The sequence below is a fragment of the Ailuropoda melanoleuca genome, chromosome 6 (genome assembly GCF_002007445.2).
Source record: "Ailuropoda melanoleuca isolate Jingjing chromosome 6, ASM200744v2, whole genome shotgun sequence".
NCBI classification, from domain to species: Eukaryota; Metazoa; Chordata; class Mammalia; order Carnivora; family Ursidae; genus Ailuropoda; species Ailuropoda melanoleuca.
In genome coordinates this window covers 36,976,907-36,998,271 of record NC_048223.1, presented here as the reverse complement: position 1 = coordinate 36,998,271, position 21,365 = coordinate 36,976,907, and the positions used below count along the sequence as shown (strand labels likewise).

General features: G+C 47.1%; 1 protein-coding gene across 2 annotated transcripts in view; it reads left to right on the top strand.

Annotated features, from left to right (window-relative positions):
* The first annotated feature begins 21,138 nt into the window (after positions 1 to 21,138).
* The window catches only part of XYLB (xylulokinase), a 53,063-nt gene continuing 52,836 nt past the window's right edge, over positions 21,139 to 21,365 (top strand). For both annotated transcript variants that reach the window (XM_002914643.4, XM_034662233.1), the window contains exon 1: positions 21,139 to 21,271. In XM_002914643.4, coding sequence (XP_002914689.1) covers positions 21,215 to 21,271 — 57 coding nt within the window. In that variant the 5' untranslated portion in view covers positions 21,139 to 21,214. The remainder of the gene's footprint in view (positions 21,272 to 21,365) is intronic.

The following is a 21,365-nucleotide window of genomic DNA, read 5'->3' as shown; positions in this document are numbered from 1 at the left end:
GGCGAGCTAGGGTGTGATTCATTCCAATAAAGGTGCCATGTTGGACTTGAGACGGCTGGGTCAAAATTGGCTACGTGTGGAGAGTCCAGAGACCCAGGCCCAGAGGAGGATGGGTCAAACAGGCTCCTTAGAGTCCTTCCTGTCCTTAACTAACTTTGGGGACAGCGAGGGGCTCTCTGGATGGGGGTGGGGGGATGGCTGTGTCTGTGAGGGCTGGGAGTGAGCAAGGGCAGGACTGTGCCCACACCACCCACGTCCTCTAGCACAGGCATCTGGTAGTGTGGGTGGGCTTCCAGCTCTTGTGCCAGTTGACAGAGACTTCAGCCCCACCATATGCACCTGTCAAGGGTGGAGGGTAAAGGAGTAATGATGATTTTCCCATTTGTACCATTGCACAGAGTTTTTCACTCAGTTTTCCCTTTGACACTCACAAATAAGCATGGCCTTGGGGGTTACCCATCTCAGCCTCATCCTTGGGGTTCCTTCCCTGATGGCTCTAGCATGGTTGACCTCTGACCTCTACCACCCTGACGATAAGTTCCCACATCCAGCTCACAGTCCCCACTAACCCTGACAGTGAGTGTGCTCTTCCCAGCCCGTGTGGGAGCTTCCCCAAACAGGGTCCAGGGCTCCTCAACCATTAGCCAGACCCAGAAATCCTGGGTCAGGCCTTGGGCCCCAAATCCTCTCTCCCTGGGAGTGCAGGGCCCTGAGGGCAGATTCTGGACCTTCTCCTTTTTCTCTGCTCAGTTTCTTAGAAGATCATCAGCTTGCAGGGAGGAGCTAACTCCCTGGAGCTTTGGAGAGAAGGACAGAAAGGAGTGCCCATCCTCATGGAGCAAGGGCAGCGAGGGCAGCTCTCATGGGCAGAGTTGGAGGGCAGTGCCCAGTGAGAGCTCCTAGCACCTGGTCCGAGCCCACTGCTCCGGGGGAGGGCTCCCAAGCTTTGCCCACGCCTTCTCCTGCCCCTATCATTTTGTGGTCTCTCGTTTTCTTACTGAATTTCCCAGGATTGCCTCCCAAGTGGGATTTGAAGTTCCCAGAAAGAGAGGTCTCGAAAGTTATCTGCTTACAGGATGACAGGATGTTTTAAAGGCCTCCCCTACTCTTTCTGGGGGATGGGCATTTGAAACTTGGGGCTGGTATCCATGGGGCCAGGTCTCCCCTTGAGGCCAGCACCCGAGCACCCTTCTGAGCTGCTTCAACCCTGCATAAGAGGCTGGGTCCCATGTGCAGGTCACTGCCTGGGCAGTGGGAGAAATGGCCAAGCAGCTGAGAGATGCAGAAATGACTTTGCTGGAAGGATTCAGCCAGTGCTTCAGAAACAGGAGGAACTGGGTGGGGACAGAGAGCAGACAGGCAGGGCTGGTGTGATGGGGCTGGTGGCCTCAGGTGTGGCTGTCGACAAGACCTAGCTCACTCCTAAGTGACTTTGATCTCCAGTGGTGGCCAGGATTTGCCAGTCAGTTCCAGATAAACCTATCTCGTTTATTTATCTAATCAAGGGCTAATGTGACTCAGAGTTTGGCATTATGTATTTTAACTGACGAGACCCACGCTGTGTCCACGCAGTAGCCTCTAGCCAGATATGGCTGTCGAGGGCTTGAAATGCGGATAGTCACAATTAAGATAATGCTGTGAGTGTAAAAAACCCACCGATTTTGAAAATTTAGTACAAAATGAAACATAGAATATCTCATCGGTATTTTTATATAGTTTGTGTATAAAAATGATAAGATTTTGGCTATAGGGAGTGGATAAAATATTAAAACTGCGCCTTTTTTTAAAAAAACCTTTTTAAAGGCAAAAAATGTAAAACTACACATGACTTGCATTTGCGGCTCTGTGTTACATTTCTGTTAGCACTAAACTCGAACCTTCTTTTAATTGGCCTCCCATATCACTCTTGTCACATGGGTTTCTTAACGAAATATTGAAAATTAAATGCCAAAATTGCATGTAGCTGCACATTGCATGAGCCTATGAATCTGGTGTCTTTATGACACCATCGATATGGAGCAAACGCATCCGCCAGGGTCTCCTTGTATGACCTGCAAACTTGTGATGCCTGTGACTCCTGGGGCCCTTGGTGCCTGGGTCATGATCACTGGCTTATGTGGGACTCTGTTGCCTGCATCTCTCAGCCGCTCGGCCATTTCTCCCACTGCCCAGGCAGCGACCTGCACATGGCACCCAGCCTCTTACGCTGTCAGTCTCTAACCTGAACCCCACGGGGTGCTGCTGGCAATGTACTGAGTGCCTGCAAGCCAACAGCAGGGTTGAAGCAGTTCGGAAGGGCGCCCGGGTGCTGGCCTCAGGGGAGACCTGGCCCCATGGATACCAGCCCCAAGCCCAGAAATGACCATGAGAAGATGTGGACCTTGTGAGGTCTGGCAGAAGCAGACACTAAAACAGTTCATAGAGGTGTTGCCACAACAGCCCAAGGCTCGTAGAGCTTTCTAGGGAAGATGTATCTCACCCCAGATAAATTTGTGAGTAAAAAGTACTGAGCACAGGAGGAAACAAACTGGCGTGCAATAGAAGCAATAAACCGGAGGCTTACTGTCGCTCTGCCATCCAGCAGTGGTAAGGTGCTCTGGGAAGGCTTGACATTTGTTTAAATTGTTCAAAGAGAAGAAGCAACCTGACTCCTAAGACACTCACTTGGAAAATGAGACCATAGACCCTTGAAATGTACAGTGTAGCAATTGAAGTTGAAAAACACAATAGAGAAGTGAAATTAGAATAGATAAACTGAAGAAAGAGCGAATTGTTGAATATTCTTCGTGGGTTGTTTCCCTTCTCATTAAACAGCACCCCTCATCTCTACTGATACTTTTTGCCATCAATTCTAATTTGCCTGAAATTAAGTTTACTCCAATCTTAAAAGCGTCATTGAGTAACATGCAGAGAAGTGCATAAATCAGTTAATGTTCCATTTTATGAGCTATCACAAGGCACCTGGTATCCATCACTCGCATGGAGAAGATTAACAGCACCTCAAAGTTCCTTCCTGACTCCCCCATTCACCACCTTCCCATTGTCCAAGGAAACTGCTCGCCTTCGGGCAGCACAGGTTACTTCTGCAGCGTGTTGAACAGCTCCTAGAGGAACTACAGTTCAAAGTGTCTGAGATTCATCTCCTGCAGGGTAAGAACTTTGCTTTTACGCTGTAGAGAATTCCAGTATTACAAACTGACCACAATGTATTCATCCACTCTAGTCATGACAAACATTTGGTTGTTTCCAAAAGGTAAAAATGTGCTGCGATGAATAATGCTTCTGCTATGGTCTGAATGTTTGTGTTCCCCCAGAATAATATGTTGAAAACTCAATGCCCAAGTGATGGTATTAGGAGGTAGGGCCTTTGGGAAGTGATTGGGTCGTGAGAGTGGAGCGCAAATGAAGGAGATTCATGCCCTTCTAAAAGAGGTCCCTGAGGGCTAGCTTGTCCTGCCCACCACGTGGGGGCACAGTGAGAAGACGGCCCTCTGCAACTTGGAGGGGGCCCCTCCCCAGATATCGAATCGGCTGGTGCCGCGATCTCAGACATCCCAGCCCCTGCAACTGTGAGAAAGAAACTTCTGTTTTTCATAAGCCACCTGGTCTATGGCATGTTATAGCCGTCCAAACAGACTAAGACAGCTTCCAAGACCTTTCTTGTAACTGTGTCCTGGAGCACAGAAACACATTTCTGTAGGCTCTACCTGGGAGTGAGATTGCTGGGTCGTAGGGCATACATCACTTCAACTGTGACTTGTCAAGACATTTATCATCCAAAGTAGTTGCTGCAGCTTACACTTTTTAAAGGCAAGGTAGAGACGTCCTCTGTGTCATCTCTGTGATAATACTTGACATTTTCAAACTTGAAATTTTACCCAATCTTGTGGCCGTGTAATGATATCTCCTTGATTTAAATGTACATTTCTCTCATTCCTAAGGAGGTTGAGTGCCTCTTGATAAATTTATTGGCCACTTGGATTCCCTGTTTCGTGAAATACCTAGTCAAGTCTTTGCCCATCTTTGTATTAGGCAGTCTGTTCTTCGTATAGATTTGCAGGAGGACTTTACGTGTTCTTGATGAGTTTGTTGTCAGTTATATGTGTTGCAAATATCTTCTTCCACTTTGGTTTGACATTTCACTCAAAAAATTTTTACAGTTCCTTTCTTAAAAATAAGGGTGCCTAATTTGTTCAGGATCTCTTGTTGAAAAAAGATTCCCCCCACTGTCCTCAGTGCCATCATAAATCAAGTGACCATATATGTGAATTTGAGTCTGGGTTCTCTATTTCTTTGGCCTGTTTGTCATTCTTGTGTCAATACCATCTTCTCTTGGGTGCTGTGATGTATTAAAGTCTCGATATTCAGGACATTCCATGCTGTTTTTCGTTAAGAGGGTCTAGGCTTTTCTCTGCCCTCTGCACTTCTATATAGATCCTAGGGTCTGCTCATTAAGTTGTATAACAAAAATGAAAAACACGTGTTTTTTTATTGGGCCCTGTATGCTTTTTATTTTTTCCTGGGCACTTGATCTTTTTAAGCTATTGAAAATACTACATTTGGGGGCACCTGGGTGGCACAGCGGTTAAGCGTCTGCCTTCGGCTCAGGGCGTGATCTCGGTGTTATGGGATCGAGCCCCACATCAGGCTCTTCGGCTACAAGCGCTTCTTCCTCTCCCACTCCCCCTGCTTGTGTTCCCTCTCTTGCTGGCTGTCTCTATCTCTGTCGAATAAATAAATAAAATCTTTAAAAAAAAAAAGAAAATACTACATTTGTTTTTTTTTTAATTTCGTTTTCCATTAGTTGCTGATAGATGGAAATGACATTGACTTTTGCATGTTAGTTTTATATCCACAGTCTTGTTAAATAAATTATCTTTTCCAACGTTTATGTTTTATATGTTTTATATATCTTTTTCTTGCTTTACTAGCCTCTAGCTGGTTCCTCCAATATAAAATGGAACAGAAGTGGTTTGAACAGGTATCCTTGTCTTACTCCTGATTTCAGAGAAGACATTCAAAAAACATTTTAACATTAAGTATGATGTTTGTTGTCAATTTATTGTAGATAGCCTTAATCGAATTAAGGAAGTGACTTACTCTTTTTCTTTTTCTAGGAGTTGGAGTTTTTCCTCCCTCTGGATCTTAAATTTTATCAAATATTGCCCTTTTGGAACCCCTCCATCCCTGGAGCTGTTCAGAGTAGGTGGAGGTCTGAGGGGGTCTCATCCATTCCCCAGGTTGTGGGCTGGTCTAGCCACCTGCCCAGCAGACCTACCTACCTCTGGGAGATGAGGACTGGGGTATGGGCAGAGCCTCGGAGCTGGTGGAGCTCTGGCCCCAGAGCTGCAGGGTACAGGCCTTCTCGCCAAGCACACCTTCCATTACTAGCCTGGACTCCCGTACCTCACTGCGCCTGTGGGGAGGCTGAGGTTAGGAAGAGGGCCTGGACCTAGGGGGTGATGGTATTTGGGGGCACATTGACCGGTCCCGCCTCCAGCAGTCCACTGTTTGGAGATACCTTGAAGGCCACAGGGTCCTTATCTGGCTCCTGCTGGCCTGCACGGAGGGAAGGGAGCACACAGAGCATGGGCAGCTCCGGGTGCCGCCCAGAGAGCCCCCCGCCCCACAGCTCAGGTGTGCGCCTCTGGTCCGGCCCAGTGCCGCAGGGCAAGGCAACCCCGGGATCACCTGGGCTTTGGGGACCGGCCATCTATGCAGGAAGCCCAGGTGGTGCCCATCGCGGTGGGGGAAGTGGTGGGCAGGCACAGCCTACCCATCAGCACAGCCCAGTAGCTCCGACAGCCGCTCAGGTTCATGAGGTTGACCTCCCGGACCCACTCCTCATCCACAAAGCAGGTTCCGAAGTCCACCCAGCTGGTGGAGAGCTGCAGCTCGGGAACGGCCACCGTGGCCCTCAGGGGCACCACCTAGGGGGCCAGAGCCTGGAATGTGGGGTCCTCGTCCCCTCCTGCCGGGCTCCAGGCCAGGGTCTCAGGGACACGGGGCCCTGCTGACCCCCGGTTCTGAAGCTTCTGAGGAGCACACAGGCAGCACCACAGCAAGTGGAAGGGGGCTGGTGCCAGCAGCTAAAACCAAGGCTGGTGGGGGTCTGCGCCAGTAGAGGGTCCCTAAGACACCATCTGCTCTCCCTCCACCCTCACTCCCCCTGCCCTGATCAAGCTCTGTGGTTTCTGCTCCCTGGTCAGGCTGCCCTCCCCCCGTGCCCTATCCTCCATCCCATGGGGGCCCAAGGCCCAGCCCTCTGCCCCTCCTGGGCTCTGGGCCATCTTACCTCTTCCCTTGGCCTCAGGCCCCACCTGTGCGCTGACCTGCCCTGGCTCCTGGAGGTCCCCCCCCCATCACCCTCAGGCACTGCCGTACACCCCTCATCACCTCAGCCTTCTCCACCCCTGGGCCCCAGCAGCCACCCAATGACCAAGCTGGAGGGCCTGCCCGGTCACAAACGGATTCTTCCTTCTGGCCTCCCTAGAAGCCACCCATTAGGCTATTCCTTTCTGTTCCTCACCTGTACCTTCCAGCTGGGAGGCTTCACATGCCACATACCTGCTCCAGGAAGCCTTCCCTATTTCCACCCTACCTCGGCACCTTGAGCTGAGACTGGGTAAGGAAGGATGACCCTCATCTCTCCACATGTGTCCTCAGGGAAAGGCCTCTTGCAGGGCAGACCAGGCCCTCAGGGCGAGGGCTGGGGCTCCTCCTCTTATTTCTGAAGACCATGTCGGGGTCTGTCCTCTGACCCACGAGAACAGAGCCTGGCCTGTTTCTGCCCTGTCTGACATGGGGCAGGCCTGGGACTCACCTGAGTGGTCTGGTTGGGGAACTCCAGGAGCAGGTTCTGAGTAAACACCACTCTTTCTCCCCACTGGCACGCTGCTGAATGTCCACTCCAGGCAGCATCTGGTCAGCCAGGAGCTTCTGATAGGAGAGCAGCTCCAGGGACAGCGAGAAGGACACGTTCACCTGAGCAGACGTGAACGAAACTGTCCCCTTAGGCTGCGGAAGGCAGGCGGCAGCTTCCCCACCTGGAGTTCCGTCCTCCTTCCTTCCACAGCCCCCACTGCCCAGCAAAGCCCCAGCTTGGCCCTTGCCCACAGCCAGCCTGCAGGGCCAGCCCAGACTGAGCCAGCCCTGCTTGGTGAGCCGCCCAGCAGCGCGCCTGCCTCCACCAGTGCCCTGTCTGGTCCATTCAGTCCACAGACACGGCACCCTGCTCTGCGCTCGGCACCCGCCTGCCCTCTGGAGCTGAGAACCTCGAGGGAGACTACAAGCAAACCGCCCTTTACCCCTTGGCATGACCAGGGCTGCTGTCAGGGCTATTGTCCAGGTACTGCCTGTGTCTTTATCCTGAGGACAGTGACGAGCCCCTCTGATGGCTTGTAAGCAGGGGGATGTCCAAATCAGCTTTGCCTTCCTCGGAGGTCACTCTGGCTGCTGTGGGGAGGTGGGCAAGGGGACACAAGAGTTAGGGGGTTGAGGTGTAATTAATCCAACAGGGTGGGGCTTGGATGTGCGGCTTCCACACAGGTCAGTGGACCGAGCTCAAAAAATGCACCTAATAGCCCTGTTAAAATACAGATTCCTGAGCCACAGGGTCAAGAGCAAGTCAAGAATGCAACCAACTGTAAGACCCTTTATTAAGACTTTGAAAGATTTAAGCCTGTGCCTCCCAGACCCTTTCAAACAGACCAGTTTAGTAGAAACTTCTGGGCGATGTTCTATATGTGTGCTGTTCAGTACAGCAGCCACTAGCCAGATGTGGCTAGAGTCTTAATGCTTTTCAAGACACAGGAAAGGCTGAGAATTAACAAGTTAGGTATTTCAGTGTAGAGTTGGAAATAGGATAAACATGCCCATCAAATATATAAAGAATGAAATTATAAAGAGCAGAGATTAATGAAATATAAAAGCAAAGAAGGCTGAAAGTTTGTTATTTGAGAAGATTAATTCCGGAGCCAAATGGAAAAACCTCTGCCAATAAGAATTCTTTAAAAAGAGAAAGAAAAGAGAGAGAGAGAGAAGGGACAAATAAACAATAGTACGAATTAAAAGGGAAAGAAAGGGCACCTGGGTGGCTCAGTTAGTTAAGCATCTGCCTTCTGCTCAGGTCGTGATCTTGGGGTCCTGGGATCGAGTCCCGCATCGGGCTTCCTGCTCAGTGGGGAGTCTGCTTCTCCCTCACCCTCTGCCCCTCCCCTCTGCTCATGGTCACTGTCTCTCTCTCTGTCTCAAATAAATACAATCTTTAAAAAAAAATTTAAAGGGAAAGAAGCTCCTCAAAGGTCAGACTTGGACCAGTGTTTGAATATACTGTGTGGCCCAGCAATCCCACAGCTGGGTGTATACCCAGGAGCAATGAAGTGTCCACCCACACAGAAACCTGTGTGGCAGTGTCTACGGCAGCATTTTGGATTTGGTTTCTTAAGATTTTATTTATTTATTTGACCGAGAGAGAGAGCACACAAGCAGGGGGAGCAGGAGAGGGAGAAGCCGGCTCCCTGCTGAGCAGGGAGCTGAAAGGTCTTGAGGTTCCATCTCGGGCCCCTGGGATCATGACCTGGGCAAAAGGCAGCCACTTCACCGACTGAGCCACCCAGGTGCCCCCACAGCAGCATTTTGAATAAGAGCCTAAAAGTGGAAAAAACCCAAATGTCCATTAGCTGGATAAATAAAACGTGGTATATACATGTGATAAAATATTTTTTGGCTGAAAAAACAAAAAGGGAGGACTCACCCTGCTACAACATGGATGCATTTTGAAAACAGTATGCTAAGTGAAATAAATCAGTCATAAACGGCCACATGTTGTATGATTCTATGTGTTTTACTTGGCTGGAAGAGGCAAATCCGCAGAGACGGAAAGTAGATTAGTGGTCGCCTTGGGTAGGGGCTGGGGGAAATGGGAAAGGGTGGAGAATGGGATTTCTTTCAGCAGGTGATGAATATGTTGTAAATGGGCTGGGGCGATGGGAATGAAGGAGGGCGCGTGATGAGCACCGGGTGTTGTATATAAGTGTTGAATCACTGAATTCTACACCTGAAACTACTATTATACTGTAGGTTACGTAACTGGAATTTAAATAAAAACTAAACTAAACTAATTGCACAACTCCATGAAGACACTGAAAACCGTGGAACTGCATACTCTAAATAGATTAATTGGGTGGTATATAACTTACATATAAAGAGGGAGGTTAGTTTTTTAAAAAGATTAGCAGAAGGCAGAGCGGTGAAGAAGCAGAGTGCAACGTGCTCTCCTGGGCAGGAGAGCAAATTGTGCAACACTTCTGGAGGGCAATTTGGCAACACTTGCAAACATTTAAAATGCATATACCCTTGGACTTGTAATCCCCCTTCTAAGATTTACTCCAAGGAGATCATTACCCCAATATGAACATTCGTGGACACAAGGATGATCATTGCAGCTTTGTTATGTTAAAAACACGCTTTTTAAACACAACCTTTAAGTCATCACTAGGAGACATTACAATTCAGACTAAGTAATTAATACAATTTATGATAAAACTCTATATTTCCTGACATGAATGGTGTCAGAGGCATAATGTTGTGGGAAGTAAGCAGTTTACAGAACCACATGTAATAATCCAATTATATAGATTTTAGACATGTGTTTATACATAGAGGAATGTTCATCAAAATGTTGAATGATTTCCACTGGATAGAAGATTTTAAGGAAATATTTGAAAAAATTTTTAATTTGTATTTTTCTGTAATGTTAGAAAAATTTTTAAAGATTTTATTTGAAAGAGACAGAAAACAAGCAGGTGGGAGGGGCAGAGGGAAAGGGGAAGTAGACTCCCCACTGAGCAGGGAGCTGGAGGTGGGACTCAATCCCAGGACCCTGGGATCATGATCTGAGCTGAAAGTAGATACTTAACCGACTGAGTCACCCAAGTGCCCCTGTCATATTGGAAACTTAAAAAATATATATGTGCATGATGCTTATAAGACATTAAATCTATTCCCAAAGAGGAGAAACATTTTTAAAATATTTTTTTAAAGGAAAGAGGACAAAAAGGTAAGTTCCACTCATCAAGAAATGTATAGTCCAACCTTACACAGATTTTTTTAGAAGACATTGAAAAAGAAAATAGTTGTGAACTAATTTATGATGCTTGAGAAGTCTTGATAACACAGGCACAGCTTAGGACTATTTAGAAAAGGAAAGCGCGTCTCAATCTCATTCATGAACATAGATGTAAAAATTTTAAGCAATAGATTATAAACCAAATCCAGCAAAATATAAAAAAATAAAAATGCATTTTGAGCAGGTTGAATTTATTCCTGAAATTCAAGATTGGCTTAACCTTATAAAAAAAGTTAATACATTTGGGGTGCCTGGGTGGTTCAGTTGGGTAAGTGGCTGACTCGATTTCGGCTCAGGTCATGATCCCAGGGTCCTGGCCTTGAGCCCCACATCAGACTCCACACTCAACAAGGAGTCTGCTTCTCCCTCTCCCTCTGCCCCTCCCCCTGCTCTCTCTCTCTATCTCTCTCATATAAATAAATCTTTAAAAAAAATAGATTAATATATTTGACCACATTAATAGAATTAAAAACTATCATTTACAAATCTAACATACTTTAATTTCAAAAAAAACTCTTAGCATAAACTCAAGAATGTGGGAGAATTTCTTTAACCTCATAAAGGGCATCTGTGATAATGTTCTGTGTCAACTTGACTGCGCTAAGGGATGCCCAGAGAGCTGCTGAAAACATTACATCTGGGTGCGTCTGTGAAGGTGTTTCCAGATGAGATTAGCATGTGAACTGGTAAAGCAGAGGGCCCTCCACACTGTGGGTGGGCACCCTCCAATCCAATGAGCCCTGTGACTTGGGCATTCTGGGTTCTCTGGCCTTCAGACCCGCATGGGGATTTACATTACAGCTCGTCAACCTTCCAGGCTTCAGACTTGACTGGGTCACACCGCTAGCTTCCCTGGTTCTGCGGCTTGCAGGTGGCTGACGGTGGGGCTTCCTGGCCTCCATAGCCATAGGAGCTGAGTCCTAGAATAAATCTTCTCTTGTCCAGCTCTCTCTGCATCCTATTGGTTCTGTTTCTCTGGAGAGCCCTGAACGACACAGTGTCTATATAAATTGTGCAGCAGAGATCGTACTTGGCGGTAAAATGTTGAAAGTGTTTTCTTTGAGGTCAAGTACAGGGACAGCTGTGCTCCCACTACTTCTATTCTGCAGCTACTCGACGTCTGAGCCCAGCGAGGCAAGACAAGTAACGGGACACGCATCTTAAAATGTCATCATACAGTTGCAGACGATATGAGGGTCCCGGCAGGAAAAGTTTAAAACTCTGTGAATAAATGAGGGGTGCCTGGGTGGCTCAGTCAGTTAAGCGTCTGCCTTTAGCTCAGGTCATGATCCCGGAGTTCTGGGCTCCCTGCTCAGTGGGGAGCCTGCTTCTCCCTCTCCCTCTGCCTGCCGCTCCCCTGCTTATGCACACGCTCTCACTCTTTCTCTCTGACCAATAAATAAATAAAATCTTTAAAAAATAATAAAAACAAAATAAAACTCTATGAATAAATGAAATGAAAGATACAGCTAGCTGGTCTCCAGGCAGTCCAAATCCACACGCCACCTGTGAAGTTCTTGGGAGCATGTTAGTCAAGGAACAAGCCTCCTTTCTGAGTCCAGGCCCAGCGTGGTGCCCAGACAGAGGAGCTGCGGGTCACCAGAGGACAGCACCACACAGTGTCCTTATTAGGGAACTTCTGGAAGATCACGGAGTATGAGAAGAGGACTTCAATCTTCAAATTTCACCAACACGGTGACCTTAGGAAGGGTTACAGAACTTCATTAAGAGGTGTTAAAAGCTCAACATTACATGAAGTTTTTGAAAAGACAGGAAAGATCTTTGATGGAGTATCTCCAAACCACAGGACAGCCTTACCCCTGACATTAAGTGGGGGTGGTGGGGGGTGAGTGAAGCTCACTTTAGCATCTTCCTTGCCCTCATGTTTCCACTTCGGTCTCCAAGACAAATGGACTCATCCCCCCAAAATACCACTGGGTTCTGACCTGTTCTTCCATTCTTGTTGCCACCTCTGTGCAGTCAAGCCTCTTAGAATAAAATTATCAACTTACAGGAAAACAGTGAGCAGGTGAACATTGTAAGTGACACCCCAGGGTGCCTTCAGCAAAATCCACATCATAAGAAACCCTATGGAAAAAACAACCCATCTTCGGCAATGAGTCATCTGCAAGAAAAAAAAAAAAAGATGGAAGGAGAACCTGCAGATGGAGGGAAACTTAAAAGGTGAATCAGCTGATCACAATGTGTGGGCATTTTGGGGTCCAGATTCAAACAAATATGTATGGCATTCAGGAGATAATTAGAAATTAGAATATTGGCAATACTAAGAAATCTTTTAAAATTTTCATTTAGGTTTTATAATGGGATTGTGGCTGTTTTTTAAAAAGGTTGGTTTTTTGGAGTTGCCTGGGTGGCTCAGTTGGTTGAGCATCCAGCTCTTGATTTTGGCTCAGGTCATGATCTCAGGGCTGTGGGATCAAGCCCCATGTGGGGCTTCGTGCTCAGTGGGGAGTCTGCTCGTTCCTCTCCCTCTGCCCCTCCCTCCACACTGTCTGTCTCTCTGTCTCTTTCAAAATAACTAACTAAATAAAAATCTTTTAAAAACTAAAAAGGTTGTTTTAAAACAATACCTACTGATGAAATGATATAGCATCTGGGATTGCTTCAAAATAATAATAAAGTAGGGGAAATGATTGATGGGGGAGTATGGCTGGGCCAGGGTCGGTGGGCAGGATGGGCCAAGGGTGGATGATTTGGGGGCTGTGTGATGGGTCCAGAGGAGTTCATTATACCATTCTATCTACTTTCATGGATTTTCAAAGGTCTCCACTAAAAAGCCTTTAAAATTTTAATGACATAAAGAAGAGAAATTGGTTTGAATAAGACTAAGCATTCCTTGGGAAAACATGAATATATTTTTTAAAGATTTTATTTATTTATGTGACAGAGAAAGAGCACAAGCAAGGGGAGCAGCAGGCAGAGGGAGAGGGAGAAACAGACTCCTTGCTGAGCAGGGAGCCCGACATGGGGCTCAATCCCAGGACCCCAGGATCATGACTGGAGCCAAAGGCAGCTGCCTAACTGACTGAGCCACCCAGGCACCCTGCCAAACCCTCTTTTGAAGTATGTGCAAATACTTACAATGTAAAGTGCTTTCTAGTCTACAGTTTGTGAAAAGGTTATGCCCCCAAATTGACATTTGGTTCATACATACAAATGATTCTATATTGTCAATGTCATAAAGTTAATATATTTTCACAATTGCAATTTTATTTTTCAAAACAAGCCCCTAGTTTAAAAAGCATACCCTGACCACATCATTCCCCTGCTCCTGTCTTCCAGTGGCTTCTTGTCCTCAGCCACTGACTTGCCACTGAGGAAGGGCCACTGGCTCCACCGTTCACCTCCCTCATCCATCTGGATAAAAAGAGGGAGCACAAATCCTCACAGGGCATTGGACCCAGGTCCAGTGGGGAGCATCCGTGGGAAGTGACCCTGCCCCGAGCTTTGTCAGGGCCTGGAGAGCTGGGTCCTGGATGCCTGAAGTCAGGCTTACTTTAGGCTGGAGGCCAGCAGCTTTCCTGTTCCCTCTGAAGGCTGAGCTGGTGACCAGGCCTGAGTGCTGTGACAGCAGGGCCTGACTCGACATTGTGGGTTTTAGTTCTTTATGAAGGTTTTGGGTTTTTTTTTCACATTTCTGATTTTGTTTTTTTCAAGAGGTTGGTCTTTTTCTCTGGAGTCAAAGACTAGCTCTTGGATTATTTATCTTTTTTGCATTTGTACTATTTTCTTATTGTTTTTGCCTTGTTCACCTTTTGTCTATTTTCCTGCAGGATCATCTTTTCTTTTCTTTTTTTTCTTTTCTTTTTCCCCTAACCTCCTGAATTATGGGATCTAAGAGTTTCCTAAGGCTGCTAAAAAAAGAAAATACCGTAAACTAGGTGGCTGAAATGGAAACTATCTTTCACAGTTTGTAAGCTAGAAATCCGAAATTGAAATTTTGGCAGGGCCACGCTCCTTCCAGAGGATCCAGGGAGGAATTTTTCCTTCTAGCTTCTGCTTGCTGGCAATCCTTGGGGGCTTCCTGACTTGTAGATGCCTCACTCCAATCTCTACCTGTCTTCACGTGGCCTCCTTCCCTGCATATATCCATGTCTAAATTTCCCTCCTCTTAAAAAAACACCAGTCATTAGATTCGGACCCACCCTAATCCAGTATGACATCATCTTAACTAGATTACAGCTGCAAAGACCTTGTTTCCAAATAAAGTCACACTTGCAGGCACTATGAGTTATAATTTGAACAGTATTTGGAGGGGCACACAATCATACTTACTGCATAGAGTTAATTTCATTTCACTCTTTCATGAAAACACTAAAGAATGTGCATTTAAGAATATAGCTCACCTGTGAGTCAATCCCAAAGATTCTGCTAAAGACGCTTTTGTTTTCTTGCTTCCTAGAGAGTGTGTTAGATTTTGATTTCTTCTTCGACCCATAATTATTTAAGAGAATGAGTTAAAAGTCCTAAGCACTTTGAGATATCCCATTATTGCTGTTTTGTTAGCTTGTTTTCTTTTTTAAAAAATTCTTTTAGGGCGCCTGGGTGGTTCAGTCAGTTAAGAGTCTGCCTTTGGCCCAGGTCATGATCCTGGGGTCCTGGGATCGAGCCCCACATTGGGCTCCCTGCTCAGCGGGGAGTCTGCTTCTCCTTCTCCCCTTGCTCCTCCCCGCTGCTCATGCTTTCTCTCTCTGTCAAATAAATAAATAAAATCTTTTAAAAAATTCTTTTAGTCCGAAACTTGAAAGTTCAATAATTTATCAACCAAAAAAACCCCAAACCCAACAATACTGAGTTAATTAAAATGCAAACGTCACCCACCAACCACCAGTTTCTAAATCTCATTCACACAGATAATTGTTAATTACTTGGAGTTAATCTTTCCCGGCCTTTCCTGTATACATGTTTAATTATCTGCCCCAAATGCTCATGGAGGGAAGAAGGGCAAATACCAAGGCACAAATGCAATAAAACCAGAAAAATGGAAGATATCCACACCAACATTTGATTTTCCTAAATCAAATTTGCTTCTGAGGTGACAACACATAAATAGCAGGTGTATCCACACTCTGGTGAAAATAAGCACTTTTCTCCTCAGGGCTCTTGAGAATCTGTTTGCTTAAACATCAAAGTCCATCAAACTTTGCTCCAGATATAAACACAAAACTCAGCTTTAAAAAATCTTAACCTCAGCTGCATCAGTTACTTATTTAACTGGAGGCAGGACCACTCCTTACTCTCAAACTTAGACAAATAAATCTCCGTGACATCTGCCTTGTTAGGGGCTATAGTTCAAAACATTCTTTTCCCTCATAACAACTTCCCACTCATCTTACAAAGAATTTGTACTACCTTTGATATAGAATAGACAGAAGAATTATTTAATTTGTAACATATCACAAGATGAAATCTATAAAATCTCAGACAGATATAGTAAATTAGTGAAGCTGAATTATAATTGATTGTCTATTTCATTCCTTAATTTCTTTTTTTAAAAGATGTTATTTATTTATTTATTTGAAAGAGAGAGAGACAGCCAGTGAGAGGGAACACAAGCAGGGGGCGTGGGAGAGGAAGAAGCAGGCTCCCAGTGGAGCAGGAAGGCTGATGTAGGGCTCGAGCCCAGGATCCTGGGATCACACCCTGAGCCAAAGGCAGACGCTTAACGACTGAGCCACCCAGGCGCCACTCATTCCTTGATTTCTGATTAATTTTTAAAGACTTTATTTATTTCTTGATGGGGGGGGTGCACAAGCAGGTGGAGGGGCAAAGAGAGAGGGAGAAGCAGACTCCCCGCTGAGCAGCAAGCCCGAAACAGGGATCCCAGGACACAGGCTCAATCCCAGGACTCTGGGATCATGACCTAAGCCAAAGGCAGATGCTTAACCAACAGAGCCACCCAGGCGCCCCCTGATTATTTTTGATTTGGTGATTTTTATCTTTGTCTTAGAAGTGAAAGGGATAAGAATTAAAGCTATCAATTCTAACTTTTCACTCTTAAAACCACTTATTTAGAAAAAAAAATATAAGCCTGGATGATTTCAAGAGTTCAGTGCTAATGAACACAGATTTAGGCTGGGTGGGATAAAAAACAACTAGTTTGCTATTTTTACATGAGCATAATAAAATGTATTGGAATTTATATACACAGCATCTTTAGAAAGAAAGCATATTTTCTTCAGGACTCTTGCAAAGAAAAAATGCTTATTTTGAGAAAAGTCCATGTTTACTTTGATAAATATCCATGTCGTGGCTGCCAACTTCCAAGAATGAACAGATATTCTGGTGGTGTTTCATTGGAGACCAGATTTGAATTTAGGCTTGTCTCCATTTTCCTATGTTACAATGAATTTCATTATTATATGTACTAAATGAAAACTTTTTTCTTTCTCTGAAACACTTGTATCTAGTGCTTAGCTCAGACTGATTAGTTTTCACTGATTTCTGTATTATGATGTAATTTATTCAGCTGACACACACCTAGATTCAAAGAAAACTCAATGATTCAAAAATCAAAGACCTTCCTAATAGAAGAAAACGTAGGCCGATATCTTTGTAGAAAATGTCCAATAATAGCTCTGTAGTCCGAGAGTAATACTGCTTAAACAAGATCAAGGAGCTCTGACACTAAGGCGAAAAATTGATGGATTTTATTATATTTAAGTTAAAGATTTCCAGTCAACAAAGGGCAAGACAGACAAAGTCAGAAGATAAATGACATATGGGGAGAAAAGATTTGCAACATCTAAAACAGACGGGATTTATAACTTGAAATGTCAGAAACTCCTGCAAATCCACAAGGAAAAGACAAAACTGTCTCTATGTCCTTTGCCCAAAGGAAAAATGGGCAAAGGACATTAAGCACGAAGTCACTGCATGTCTAATGAAGAAATATATGAAGAGATGCTCAACTTCACCAGTAATGAGGGAAATGCAAATTAAAACAATAATGAGAATTCACTCCTCACTTCTTAGATTGGTAAATATTAGAAGGCTGGTATTAACCTTAAAAAAAAAATAAAAGTGCCAATTATTTCATCAGCAAAAATGGGTTTATTAGGGAATAGCAGAAAACTGTAATTGGATACGACCATACTATCACATAACCAGGCAAGTTTGCAAGACACAGGAGAGGACCACTCTTTCTACAGAGGAAATGGGGGAGTTGGGGCCGATATTAAAAACAAAAAGCCCATTGGAGGAAAGAGTTTGAAGTATGGAGGCTTTTGATCGGCTGAATTGTGACGGTCTCTCATTGGCTGGGCTCTTGATGGGGGGTGGGAATGAAAAGGCCTGCCTTCCTCCTGCTGGGATAGTAAACTAGTGGCTGAAGTAGTAGCCAAGGGTAAGGTCCTTGTCTTCTATCGACTCTGCAATCGACAAGTGGTAGGGTGTGAGAGCTCCCCCTGCTGGCCTCTGCTCTTCATTCGAAATGAAGGTTCCTTTTACCAGTTTTCACAGTGGAAATGCCAAGGACTCTATATAAGCTGTGGGAGTGGAGATACCTTTGTGCATTGTAGCAGGGAGTGTAAATTGGCATAGCCAACATTAGGAGTAATGTTCCAATCAGCGTTCCAATCAAACTAGTTTGCACACATAGTGTAAATCCTACTCTTGGATATATAACCCTGAAAAATTCTCACACGGGTCCATAGGGCCATGGACGAGGACGTTCTGTGCAGTGTTGTTTGCATTAATGGGGAGCTGCGGTCCACCCAGGTGTCACGCATGGGGAGCCTGAACAGCCAAATGTGGGGTTGGCAGAGTCCTGAGTATGATGAAGCAGTTAGAAGCAAACAACTAGATCCGGGGTCCCCAAATCCAAAAGCAATGGCTAAGAATTCTGTGTCTTAAGTAGTTAGGTCCAAATAGCTGAATATATACTGATGTTCTAATAACCTAGTAGTATCTGAAGAAAACAATGCACATAAATTGGAGGAGAAGATAATATTTCATTTCATTCTTAAATAACCAGAATAACTTACTAAGAGGATGTGTGTGCCTGTTGGGCACTGCCCAACTTCTCAAATGTTGGCCTCGGATTGGACCCTGCTGTCCTTATTTTCTGTTTCGCCCTGATTTCCCTGCAGCACTTGCTTCTCACCACAACTGCTGAGGACATAGCTCTGCAAAGATACGGGACGTGATATCATAGAAAGCAATGTAGCGCAATCTAATAATGTTGGAGCTGCGGACTACCTCAGATTAGCAGTTCACGTGCCACCGTTCGGGAACCACGGAATTAAGTATACCTATAGCAATATGAAGAAGCCATAAAAACAGTGCCAAATTTTAAAAAGTACCAGAAAACTAAGACTCCACTGAGTCTGTTCTTGCTGAGGTTTCAATGGCCTTACTGCTAAACCAGGGGACAGGTTCCCATGCAGCATTTAGCCCTGTGGAGCCCCGCCCCTTCCAGAAATGTTCTTCCATTGGCTTCCACCACAGCCCTCTCTCATGATCTCTTCCTCATCTTTGACTTGCCCTTTGCAGTTCCCTTTGGTGGTCTCCATCTGTCCCACTCTGAGCCCTTTCTGCACAAGCTAGCCCACTCCTATTGGGACCTAATACCTCACAACTCATTGTCTTTGGCCCAGAGCTCTTTCCTGAGCTGCGGGCCACATATCCAACTGCCTGTTCAGTGTCTTCACCCAGACATCCCCCAGGCACCTGAGACCTACAGCGTCCTGGCTAATACCCCCATCTTCCGCACTCCCCCAGCTGCTTCTCCTCCCACGTTTCCTAACTCAGAGAATGGAACCACTCTCTGTCCGATGGGGGCCTGTGGCAGATGGCATCAGTGGCTCCAGTTCTTCACCTTCCCTGCATCCCCACCACTTGGCTTTGGCTGTCCATGAGACTTTGGCTGGTGGCACAGAGGAGGACATGTAGCACGCCAGCTCCAAACCTAGGCCTTCGGAGGCCTCACATGTTTGCCCTTGCCCTCTTCTGCTCCCCTGCTTCCATGAGAAGAGCATGCCTGGGGTACTCTGCTGGTCCCAGGAAGAGAAGGATGAGAGACATGTGAAGCAGAAGCACTCTACCTGAGCCTAGCGCGGATCAGCGGATCAGCGGACAGCCCCCTCGGCCTCCTGCTGACCTGCTGACAAGCGAGGGACACTACACGATTATTGTTCTGAGGCACCAAGTTTCAGGGTGCTTTGTTATGCATCAACAGTTAACCAACCAGGTCGCCTAAACTAGAAACCGGACGTTGCCTTTGACTCCTCCCCCTCCCAGTCCACGTGGCTCCCAGAGCTTCCCGAATATCTTGCCACTCCACTTGCTGTCTCCATCCTCGGCACCTCTGCCTTACCTCGGGCCTCCTGCAACCCCATTTTGCTCCATTTTCCCTTCCTGCCTTTTGCCCCTATTCTCCACAAAGCATCTTCCTATTATGCAAATCTGATCACGTGACTTTCGGGGGCGGGGTTGGCTTTGCCCTCAGGCTAGGGTATCAGTTAGGGCCCCGATGAGAGAAGGAGCTTTGCTGGGGACTGTGGGTATCCCGCTCACTGCGAAGAGACATCTCCGAGGCAGTTTCTGCTTTGTTCCCAAGTCGGTGCGGGGGCTCTCTAATTGGTAGCGCGCAGAGAGCCAGTTTCAGCCTTGGAGCAAAAATAAGCAAGAGTCTAGCCTCACTCAAGCCTTGGCAGCACTTCCTCAGGGTCCCCCGTAAGCACCTCTACTTGGGGGTGTGCTTTTTCAGGGCATCAACAGAGACAACAACCTGAGAGACATAGACAACTTGGAATTACACTTTGTCTTCAGTCCTTGTTAATGGGTTAAGTCGTGGGTGGGAAGCTTCCGTTTGTAGGCGAAGGGGCTCTCAGACCTCCAGCCTTCTCCTGCCACAGTGAAAGGGCTGTTACATCAAAAGAAAGGATCAGTCACCAGAATGGGGTAGGTGCCACAGCCCACAGAGAAAGGACCCCCTGAACAAGACAAGGACTCCCTGGGAGACAACTTGAGAAAGAGCCAGCGGCCTTGGCCTTCAGAGACATTTGTATTTTGCCACGGGTCTTCTCACAAGACTGCTCAGAAAATTGTCTATTTTAGTGCTTCAACATGCAGATTCTGGAGTCAAACTTGCTGGTGTTTGGGCCCAGCTCTGCCACTGATCTCCGGACCTCGGGCTAAGAGGAGCATCTGGGCTCCAGGCAGCTCAAGTTCAGCGAGAGAGACAGCCAGGTGATCAGACCGTTGCAAAAGTATGAGAGGGGCTCTGAGCTCTGATGGGCTGGGAAGGCCCTGGGAGGAGCCTCTCACCTGGAAGAGCTTCTGGCAAGAAGTCAGTCCTAGGGACAAGAAGGACAGATCCAGGTGGAATGTGGGGAGGAGAAGGTGTCCTGGGTTCCAGGGGGGAAAGGGAGTGGGTCTGATTTTGTTTCTCATGCCCCCGTCGCCATGGCTGGCACACATCAGACTACCAATACCAGCTGACCCCAGGAATGAATGAGCTCTCTGTCCAGAACATGGGGAGCTCTGATTTTAAATACAGAGGTGGGATGTGGCACATGTCAGAGCTGAGTAATCATTCAGATTTGCTGGGACATGACAGGGACCATTGGAGCCCAGTTTCTGCAGCCCCAGGGTACATTTGTCTGTGACCTCCGTATCACCAGCATGAGTGCCTTGGTACCCAAGAGGCAGCCATGAAGTCTCCAAGCTCAGGGCCACAAGAGAGACAGGTAGGGCTAAGCCAGGTTAAAGGTGCAATCTCTGGCCCAGACTTCCCCCGCGGGAAGCCAGGCCGCGTTAGGGCAAGACCTGTGCAGAGAGCACATGTGGCTGGGTAGTTGGGCAGGAGAGGGGTGGGGACAGAGAGCTGTGCAGGGGGGTCCCTGTCTTGTGGCACGTAGGGAAGGCAAAGGCCCGGCCGGACGCTCGTTCCCGTCCCGTCTCCCGGCAGGCGGCGCCAGAGCACAAGCCCGCGGGTGACACGGGTCCGGGAGTCCAGCCGGGCGGGGCGAGGGGCGGGCCCGGCGTCTCTGGGCGCTGGAGCGCGGCGACACTGCCGCCGTGGGAAGGACGGACGGACGCGCCCCCGGACCCTTCGCGGCCATGGCAGAGCACCCCGCTCGCCCCTGCTGCCTGGGCTGGGACTTCAGCACGCAGCAGGTACCGTAGCGGGCCCTGGGTACAGGCGGGGCAGGCCGCCTCCTCCGCGAAGCCGGGCGGGCTGGCGGGACCCGGGCGCGGGGAACCCTGGGCC